This window comes from Aythya fuligula, chromosome 3 (assembly GCF_009819795.1).
Source record: "Aythya fuligula isolate bAytFul2 chromosome 3, bAytFul2.pri, whole genome shotgun sequence".
NCBI lineage: Eukaryota > Metazoa > Chordata > Aves > Anseriformes > Anatidae > Aythya > Aythya fuligula.
The window spans coordinates 93,522,337-93,533,857 of record NC_045561.1 but is presented as its reverse complement, the minus strand read 5'-3'; the positions used below and the strand labels follow the sequence as shown (position 1 = coordinate 93,533,857).

Sequence of the window (11,521 nt, the reverse complement as noted above, 5' to 3'; positions counted from 1 at the left end):
CTGTATCAGTATAGCAATTTGAAGAGTTTAGTATATCTATGTAGGTATTTTGAGAGTAGTGTAAGTGTATTAATATTCTTAATCTTCAAACTGTTAAGAGGAAAAAGTTCAAATTTCTGAGATTAGCATTGAGAATCCGTTTATCAGTGTTGGATAAAATAATTTCTTTATACAGGAAATATGAAGTGAACCCTGTGTTGTTCAGTCTTATTTTAAAAACCAATGATGCACTGCTCAACCATCTGTGTCTCAAAATTTGAAGAAATCCATTTATATTCAGGTTTAACAAAAACGTCACAAAAACAGTCACAAAAACGTCTCCTGTAACTTTCAGTCACAAAAACGTCTCCTGTAACTTTCTGTCTTATAAACCTTCCATTTTCTAATTAGCTTGTATCTGGATGTTAGGAACTCTCTTCATATGTGTGCTTAAAAACACCCATTTAGACACACAAAAGATGTATTTGAAACTGGGGTTATGTATGTGAGTTATTTTAAAGACAGCAAAATATTTAGCTGAAATTGTATTACTTGTGCAACTTTACAGGCTCTTTTCATTAGGGCTAACTTTAGTGCTCAATGGAAAAGTAAAGTTCCTCCATTACATATGTAAAATGTACCTGTATCACAATTCTTTTGATTTATATTTCATAGTGTCACTGTATTCTGTCAATTGTATCCAGTCATTAATTATTAAATAAAGGAATCTCTGCTGTGATGATCTGTATTCAGGTGATCATGATTAGACTCTATTTCTGAAACAAAGAATAAGGAGTGCCATATTCCAACTACATGGACACAGAAAAAAATCAGTCAGTAGCATTTTAACAAAGAGCAGTATCCCCCTGTTTTGCAATTTCAGTCCTAGGCATGCTTAAGACCCAACAATATCATACATCCTGCAAAACGATTTCATGACAGATGAAGAATCTTTTGTAACAGACTCACAACTAAAATCTTTTCCTCTGAAGTGAGGCATCTGCACCTAATTCCCAGCTGAGAAACACTGATGTCTCACTGATGACTTGGGATTCCCTGGTCATTTTGGGTAAGGACGTGATTTGTCCTCCTTCTGTTCGGGAAAAAAAAAAAATAAAGAACAATTGTGCTAGAGGGAGGAAGCATAAATTTTAGTCTTATAACATTCTCATTTGAAACAAGAAATACCAGATTGCAGTGTTTGCTTTTAATATTGTTTATGCAGTTTATCTAAAGATTGTTTCAAATTAAATGTGTAGTTTTTGAGACATACACAGGACTATCTCTTCCTTACGCAGCACTGAAGATGCAAAGCTTTAAATTCAAGCCTACATGTATACTTCCCTTGTCTTGCCAGAGTGAGTCTTGAATTCTTCAAAAGGAAGATATTCCTTAGCCATGTCACCTTTTTGTGAGGTGAGAGAATGTACTTCTTGGACAGACAGCTTTCTCAGGCTGTTGTGGGAATTATGATCTGTACTCTGGGCTAGGTGTCAGATCAAGCTAGTAACACAGTAGATGGATGGAAGGCAGGACCATCACTATCCACAAGATATTGCCTTAAAAGAGTGAATATCGAGTTCTTGGGTGTCTTTCCATGAGGGAAAACTTTAACCATTTTATTCAAGCAGGTGAAGACAACTGTCTGCAGCTCAGTAGGATTATTACTGCTGACTTTTCCAAGAAAGTTCTCCAGCTGACACACTGACATTTCAGACCACAGCTGAAACAGAGCTGTTCAGTCTCCCATGAACTGTGCAGGGGTTCTTGACATCATGTACAGGGCACAGATTTCTACTTTGAACATCTAAAGCTAGATGATGCCTCATTGAATTTTTCAACTCCTACCTCCATTACTGGCTGTAGCTTTTAATGTTTAGTTAATGGAGGGAAGAAATGTTTTCCTAGTTACTTAGAAGAGATTTGTCAACTATAAAAGCACATGGGAACAAATGATAGAAAGGTAATTCTAAGAAAACGCACTCCAAACAGATTACGAGGTAACAAAGTCAACACAGGCGTACATGTCAGAGTGACACCTTATATTTACTAATGCCGTATGTGAGAGCTGGTTAGTCAGAGCCACTGAATCTGGTGTAATAGATGAGCATATCAGTTTCAATAAACACTGAGATAGATTTTATTTCATCTTCAACATCACAAATTGCAAAATCACAAATAGATTTAACGAGGAGGGTACATGTCAATTCCTTAGCAAACATATCTTTTTGACATCAGTTTCAAAGGACTAAATTGACTTTGGCTGTGGTCCTTCTGCCTGCTGTTTATGGTAGCGCTGAAGATCAACACTGTGTTAGAGCAGGACCATAGAGAAAAATAATGCTCAAACCATAACTTAATATCATCAACAACAACAAACCAACCAACCAACCAACCAAAGAATTATCATGAAGAACTGGAATGGAAATGTGTTTTTCATTCAGTTCTCCAGACTAATTTTTACATTTATGCAGTTCTCTAGACATTTCAGATCTAAAGAAATTTTTCAGTATCCTGTCATGTTAACAGGACTTTATTTTTTTTAATTTTTAAAAAGAACTTAAGGCAGTCTGAGAAATCATACAAAAAATCTATGGCACAGAATACTAATTTTCAAATATTTAGTATAGCAACTGAACAGTATTTCTACCCTTTAAAAATACCTCTGTGAAAAAATAGGCAGATCTTATACATTCACATTAACCCTTTGGACAAACATTTTTTTCATTTCAACAGCACAGATCCTAAACATAGGAATTTTACCTCACAGGCTCATACTCTTCATTCTGTGACTCCTTTTTACTATAATAAAAGTTTTATGGACCCAAATGATGCTATTAAGAAAGGAAAATTAGCCAACGCTTCTCTGGACTTATTCACAAGACCAGAATATTCACTTCTTATTCCCATAAACTCTGGTTATAGACGAAAATGAAACATTAAAGTGCTGGTCCAGAGCCAAGTTGCCCTAATATATAAAAGCTTCAACTATAAAGCAAGCTGCTGCTGGAAGATATTAGCACTATGCATGTAAGGGATCCATGTCACTGCTGTCTTGTGAAAGGCACTAAAGAACAATTATGCCCATTACTAGTGGAACTGACCAATTTCTCCAGAAAAGCACACAAGCCATGCCTTTAGAATATAGTGCCTTGACCTGCCAAAGAAGAAAATATTTGAATTTCTAGCTATTGCCAACAGTACAAGAAGAAAAGCTACTATGAAAGTATTAAAGAGAATTCCAGCAACATGACATAGGTCATCTGTTGAAGCTTCACAGGTTCAGACACAGCCACAGACCAAAGACTGCCCTGGGCACTCCAGCTTACATACTCTCTGGCCATGGCACAAGTAAGATGATCTCCATGTTATTCCATGAGATCTTTACAGTGACTTCGAAACAGTGGAATTCAGAAGAGTCTTCAAAGCGTAGAAGTAAATCATAGAATCACAGAATCATTCAGGTTGAAAAATGCCCCTAAGATCATCTAGTCCAACCTTTTACCTAGCACTAACAAGTCTACCACTAAACTATTCTGCTAAGTTCTACATCTATATGTTTCTTGAAAACCTCCAGGGATGGTGACTTAACCTCTTCCCTGGGCAGCCTATTCCAATGCCACACAACTCTTTCAGTAATTTCTCCTAATATCCAACCTAAACCTCCCCTGGTGCAACTTGAGGCCATTTCCTTTCATCTTTCACTTGGTGCTTGGAAGAAAAACCTGATCCCCTCCACTCTACAACCTCCTTTAAGGTAATTGTAAAGTACAATAAAGTCTCCCCTGAGCTTTCTTTCCTCCAAGCTAAACAACCCCAGCTCCTTCTGTACATCTAATTTGTCTCTGGTAGGAATCCCAGAGAGCATCACCAAAACAGACAGGGAGTCAGCGTGTCCTCACATTTTATCTGTGGGATCATGCACAGAACTCTGTTGTTTTTTTTTGATAGCTTTCAAAATATATATATAATTTTAATAATAATATAGTAATTGAGACACCTTCTCACGCAAATAAAACACCTGGATTTAAGTCTTCCATAGGCAGAAGCTTACTTCAGGGTGAACTAACAACAATGTACTCAGTGGGGGACACAGAAAGGAACCAAAGAGCAAGCACCACTTATGGTAAGTTGCTCTGAATGTAAACTTAAAAATTTAGAAGATCAGAAGCACTGGAACAGTAGCACCATCATACCACATACTGTTCCTGCCATGTTTTTGGAGGGATGCAGCCTCAACTGCTTTACTATGTGGTGAACTCGGTGCTACCTATGTGAGTAATGCATGCGCACAGAATAACTATTGGATTAGCCCTTGATCTTAAGGGCAAAATATGCCTATTTTTTCTGAAGCTAAGGATTAGGCATTAAAATGCTCTGCACAGCCAAAACAATGCCATCTCAGGAAAGCAGAGCAGCAGAATATTATACGCTGAACAAATTGTAGTAGCACAAACATGAGACGTCTACCAATTCTCAGTCACACTACAAGTAAAGAAGCATTTTGAGGAGATTGCTCACCTGGATCCACATGCCTAAATAATTTATTCCAGGTGGCACTTTTGGCAAATAAACTTTTTTTTTTTTTTTTTTGAATCTGGCTTTATGTTTCTTCCTCCTATAAACAATCCTGACAAACAATCTATATGTCTGTGACCTCCACCCTGGATTACTATAACTCACTATGTGGTTGAAGCTGAACGTGTGGGTAAAGTACCGGCTCCAGATGTGACTGCTCATCTCTTCCAATGCTTACATCATTATAGAATAACAGACCTGCATTTAAGACTCTTCATAAGCTCCCAAGTAGTTTCTAAAGCAGAATCAATAAAGAACTGAGGCAGTTTAGGTTGTTCATCCCCACAGACTAATAGGTACCCTATTTCTGGGCATAGTGAGAGTTAAGAGCTTTAGGACATCCCAGATGCTGAACAACCTCTGATGCACTACGTGCAGAGGCATATCTGACAAATTCTCCAGGGTTTAAGGGTCTTAGAGAAAAAGTCAGAAACCCTTCATGGTAGTTAGGATATAGGCATCTAGAACTCTCAAAGAGCTGAGCAGAGCTAGCTCTTTTATTCTGTAATCTACATAGGTATATTATTTAACATAGAAGTTGTGGTTGTAGTACAACTCACTTTTATCTAAGATGTAGTAGTTACTCTACTTACCAAAAAGTGGATAATATCAATGCAGTTCCTAAACTGGCCTACAATGAGGATGGAACATTTTCTTGTGGCAATCCAACTACATACCCAGAACAGATCACGTAAATCAGGGTTTCCATGTCTTTAAGATTACCTGCAAGTCTTCTTACTGGACGCCACAGGAAAGGGTGCAATTTATTTTGGATTGATAGGCAATAAATTTCCTGCCTCACCTAAGCAGATTTCTTTGCTTATCCTTTGACTTTTACCATGAAAAGAGTAAAACAATGCTGCGTATATTGTTTTTGACTGTTACTGCAGCATAAACTGGATAGAAGGATTGTATTAAAATTCTATCTTTGAGTTTCATGGCATGCCAAGTTTGATTTTGTTAAGCTGTGCCAATTCCAGACTCCAGTACCGGCTCAAAGATCTCAGAAAAAGTTCACTTTGGAATTTCAAAGGCAAGCTAAGACTCAGCTGTAACCTGGCAGATTTGAATTTCAGAAAAAAATGATCCACACTTTTCCTTATTTACATGTTATCTTCCACTTTGTTTCATCTCACCTTTTCCCAAGCTTCCATATTTTACAGGAAAACAGAGAATATGGAAAAATAACATAGTCCAGGGATTTGGCTTACCACGTGAACAGGCTATTTGCAGAAAAAAAATACAGATCACAGAAAATTCTGGAAGTATGTTACTGACAAGGTCAGTAACAGTACTGATGTTTTAGACAGAAAAATTGACAGTATTTTCATGCAACAGTTGAACAGTTTATAGACACAATAAGGCTTTTCTTTGCATTTGTTCATTATGTTCTAAAAATGACAATGCAGTTAATTAGCATCTTGCTGAACTAAGACATTTAAAAGTATAGTATAACTGTCTCAAGAGCACAGAGATAAATTGGAGGTGGTTCCGTCTGTGTAAGCTAGTACAACAGAGCATTACCATCCTCAAAAACTAATGAGAATGTCAAAATGTCAATTCATAGACTACAGAAGAAAAAGTCAAATTGTTTGATGAGACCTTGGACAAAAGTTTAGCCCCTTCTACACTACTACGACCCTGAACAATGGTTGCAAACCTTGCCAATTTTTAATTTCTTCATACAATTAGGTTTTAATACAGTTGGAAAAAAAAAAAAAAAAAAAAAAAGCAACTAAAACAAATTTAACATATGTAACAAATAAGGAAATTTGCATTAGGTTTGGAGGATCTGGAAGGCTGCCATTCACCACAAAGTCTTGGAACAAGATAAAGTCATCCATATACTTAGCAGATGTTAAACAAAATAAAATAACAAAAGTGCTATAGATAAAAATTTCTTACAGTACATTCAGATTTGGCTCCATGGTCATTACACAACTGACTTGACAAATGAAAAATATAGATTCAGATAAATAAAACACATGATAGAATGGCCACACACAATGTGGGATCTCATAAACTACTACAAATATTTGTACTGTTCTAAAAGTAATCTTGATTAAAAATTAACTATGTATTCACTGCTTCTAACCAGTTTACCTAAAAAAAAAAAAAAAAAATTCCAGTTAAAGAATGGTAAAATGGCCTGGTGTTTATACATTCTTCTCATCTGTAGAAGTACCAAGCATAGTGTTCTGTACGACAGTCATTTATTTCATCCTTACAAATCAGACAACTCTTGACAAGACACTACAGTACAGAAACTCTTCCCATAACAAAAAGTTATATCTAGGTTCTACTTTAGTTCTTTGCTGAAATGATTTTCTTATGTTTGTTTTCTTGATATAAATGTCCTTGGTCAAGGTGGATGATAAATGTAATTAATCTGCAAAGAAAATCCATTCAATTGATTGTTCCACTATTGAAGGAAGCTTGTGCAACCTTTGAGTTTGTTTTCTTGTTCAAAGCTGTACAGATGAAGTTTCCAGCCTCCATCACTCTATAAAGATTTACCCCCTAAAAAACAGAGGTGAAAAAATATTAAGAATAATAAATGCACACACTGAAAATGCTTAAATTTCATGTTATTTTGCTCCAATGTCTAATTCTTGAAGAGGACCTGATTCCTATCATAGGTGGATGATAGGAAGCAATGGAGCTCAGTAAAGTTATAGAGACACAACAATCACAGCTCCCAGGTGTTTGGAAGGTTCTACCACTCTAACGGTGATTTCATACCCTAACAGCAGTGCACCAAATACTCTAGTAATACATTTCAAAATCAAAAAGATCTGGAATAAAGAACTGGAATAATAACTAGAAGAAGTTGTAATAAAATACAGTGTCTACTTATGTGTTGCACTTATCACCAAACTTCATGCTCATAAATATTCCATTTGTACCGCAGGAAAATGAAGGAAACATACTTTTATTGGCAACTGACATCATTGAGAAACAATATCTTGCATTCTCTTGAACAAATATAATCACCATCTTGAAAAAGTTCCCCTCTATGCAAAAGTACAGTTTGCATAGCTAGTACAACTGACTAAAAAATTGCAGCTGCTTGATAAGCTCTAGATAAAAAAATATTCCTTGAGCAGTCAACTGTTGTTTTTTTTTTTGTTTTGTTTTTGTTGTTTTGTTTTGTTTTGAACTAATATAAGACACATGACACATATAGATACTGCTTGATTGCTAAAATAGAATCAGATCAAAAAGGAAAAAATACTACAATATTGGTTTCTTGAATTACTCATTTAAAGTTAAAGTTTTAGACTTCAAATTGTCTAAGTGATGCAAGCACTTGCTCCAAAAACTGGGATTTAGAAGCCAGTAAAGCCAGTAGAAGGGATGAAAATGGGGACTTTGAAATGCAAATACACTGAGTAGATATGCAGAACTGGGAGAAGTGTGTTAGTTTAGTAAACATATTTGAATGCAAGATTTATTACACCTGAAGTACACTTTCATAACAATTACAGATTTATGTACTGAAGTACAGACCAAGACCTCATTGGGATGCTTTTTTTTTTTGAAAGATCTAGCACTTACCATATTCTACAGTAAACTTTGTCTTTTTCATTCTTGGAGTTGACTCAGAATGTTAATGAGTATAGAAACTACTTCACAGAAATGAAACTCAAAACATTTTTAATTTTAAAAAAAGTTTCTGTTTCCAATCAGTTCTAGCATTCAGCACCATCTAAAACTTATTGTTCAAACACATCTTTTTATAACTCTCTCATTTTATAGAGTTATAACCAGGGTGATTTCAGCTCATTCTGTTTATCCTTTATTGGTCATTACTTCATTTTAGTTTGTAGAGAACTGTTGTACATAACACAATCTAAAAATTCTTACCGTATGCTTTTTTCTATGCTTTTTACTAGGAAGAAGTAAGGTACATGTCAGCATAGACATACTTGGTAGTTAGATTATGTAAGATGAAAAGTAAAAACACAAACTATGCAAAATTCACATTTTCAGCACTGTAACAATGCATAATGTGACACACGTTGATAAGAAACATGTTCACAATTCACATTCACTAAATGGAATACAAGCATCTCTGGCTTTTAAATTGTCTTTCTTATGTGTCATAATCCTAAGAGGATTGTCATGAGGACACAAAACCCAGCATTCACAAGTATGACTTACAGATAGATATGGGAAAAGAGTAGTGTCGTATGTTTGTAAGGTTGTTGAGTCAAAATAATAGGTTTTCAAATAGATGCTCAGACATGTACTTAAGTGCATTTAGTGTATTCCACATATTCAGAATTCCTCCTTGGTACCATGAAGCATAAAGACAAGTGATTCCAATAGTATCTATGAACTTGGATTAGTTAGTTAAGTTAGAAAAGCTTCTGCCAGAAGGCAAAGCTCTTTAACTCCCACTGACTTCAATTAATCACTTCTCATTCAGCAATCATAAATACCAAACCTATTACCTCTCTGAACTTTGGTTTCATTGTCAGTAATGTGAGGCTAAGAGTATTTAGTCACTTCTCAGAAAGGCTTGTTGTTTGCTACTTCAAAGACATCGTAAGCACAAGCTCTATTACTGTAATTACATAGGGACCATATAGAAATTGTCTTTGTACATGGCTGCCTACAAAGTTTCATGAGCATTAATGGTCTATGACATAATTTGTTATTTATTCACTGTGGTACAACCTTTCAACAATCAACCTTTTTGTAGATGGGCTCTACTACAAATTTATTTCACACTTAGCCTGCTAAAGATTCATTTCATGTGTCATTTCTTGGTTACACGGTATGAAGAAAAGTACATAACAAGTATTAATTGTTATTTTGACATATCTAGTCAATCTGAACACAATAATGTACACTTAAATACTGTCCATCCTTTGGTGGACACTTTAAGTGACTTTAGTCAACAAAATGAGAGCTTTAATGCATAGATGAAAGGAACAAGAGAAGAAGCTCCTTGCAAATGGGCACAACTATAATTGTAATTTCATTTTGTGCCATTATATAAAAAAGGACATATTAATAGATTTTTTTCAATAATGATTTTACAGAATTGGTCGTGGTATCAAAACCAACCAACACTGCAGAGACCAAAGCTCATGTATTAAGACAATAATTTTGAGACTCTGTGTCTACATCCAGGGATTTGTCTCTCATCCAGTAAACCACTTTATTTTTAATGGGCCAGAAAAGGGTCAAGAAGTGAAGCCTTGTTTTGCTACTGCATAATCTAAAACGAAAAAATGGGGAGCACTAAATATTTGACGATAAGATATTTATCTTCATGTTATTTGGAATCAGCCTTTAGGATAAGCTAGATTCCTGCTTTGATACCAGATCATTCACAGACTAGTAAGTCTTATCAAGTAGCCTGGAGCAAAGCATGTTTCTTTTTATCAGGGCATTTTTATTCAATTGATTCCTTTTGCTGGATGTCAGTCATAAAAGTCAATGGGTATTTTGCCCAGAGAAAGGCTAACTCTAAAAGGCACCCACCAACATAAACTTAAATGCATGATTTCTCCTCCCCTTTCTAAAGAATGCTGTTATTTTAAAAGAATAAGCATCTGCTTCATGAAAATGACACCCCAAATCACCTATGCAGAGTTCAAAACAGTTCACTTGTCCAGTGGACACGTGATTAAACCTTTTCCAAACAGGTATCTGACATCTAACCAGAACTCCCTATGAAGCACATGAAAACAGAAAATCATTACAGTGAACTCTGTAAGGGACTAAATATGATTTAACTGGTCCAGGGATGTACAATTCAGATACAAATTCCACAGTTCTTTTATGTCAAGGAACTCTGTTAGCATGCATGCCACACTGAACTGCAATAGATAGGCAATAATTCCCCATTAACTTAGGTCTTTGCATGGCAGACATTAGACTTTTCTGTCTCTGCAGTAACTTAAATAAAAGCTACACACATAGAAGTTTTGGCAGCTCTTAATATTTTCTCCTTTGAACCTGACTCTCAAAATCCAAGTTAAAGGTAAAGCCATTGTATTGCTTAAGTCAGTAAAAACTCATTATGCCACATTTCTAGAACAATCCTGACCAAAAGGAAGATTAAAGAACAGATCCTTTTGAGAAGGTTCTTGGTTCTCAGGATTACAGAATAATTAACATGCCAACCAAACATGGGATACTAAATGTGTGCTCATGAAATGAGGAGGCTCACTGGCAAGGTTAATTAAAGTGCAGCTCAGTGCAGATAAGCTGCCTTGCCCTCTCCTTCAAGAACAGGGCTGGAAATAAACATGACTGTGAAGCCTGCAAAAGTCAGCAACTGTTCATAGAATCATAGAACAGCTCAGGTTGGAAGGAACCACCAGTTCCAACCCCCCTGCCATAGGCAGGGATGCCTCCTACTAGATCAGGCAGCCCAGAGCCTCATCTGAGCTTGTTTTGAACACCTCCAGGTATGCGGCATCCAAAACCGCTGTTCTAGCCAAGAACAGATTTTGCACAATTTTGAAATATATTAACTGAATAACTGACAAATATCTTTGTCCTATGCTTGTCCTATGTCCAAACACAATTCTTTATCTACCTTGAAGCCAGAAGAATTGACAGCATATTAATAAGCATTATGAAGCAAATTCAAGGCTTTCAAAAAAAAAGCTGAGGTTCATTCAATCTTTCCAGTGAAACACTGATTGGACTTCTGAGGCAATATCTACAGTAGTTATATTTTGAGGTTACTGAGGCAGAGCAATGACTCAAAGCCGTTGCTACTGAGCTCCTCATATCTCCCGTTAGGGAAGTGGGGTTATTCATATTCCTGTCAAATACTCAAACCCTTCCTGCTCTAGACTGCTAGAGAAGACAATATTGTTCATATTGTGTCAACGCATATTATAACACTGATTTGCCAAAAACTAGCACATGCCTCCAATATTTTTTGTACAGCACAACTGTCCATTATGCATCTCATGTTGTCTAGAAAAATGTTTTT

The 11,521-nt window shown here is 35.9% G+C and overlaps 1 protein-coding gene across 1 annotated transcript in view; it reads right to left on the bottom strand.

Annotated features, from left to right (window-relative positions):
- Positions 1 to 6,339: 6,339 nt before the first annotated feature.
- The window catches only part of HMGCLL1 (3-hydroxymethyl-3-methylglutaryl-CoA lyase like 1), a 79,499-nt gene continuing 74,317 nt past the window's right edge, over positions 6,340 to 11,521 (bottom strand). The window contains exon 9 of the mRNA XM_032184426.1: positions 6,340 to 7,077. Coding sequence (XP_032040317.1) covers positions 6,964 to 7,077 — 114 coding nt within the window. The 3' untranslated portion in view covers positions 6,340 to 6,963. The remainder of the gene's footprint in view (positions 7,078 to 11,521) is intronic.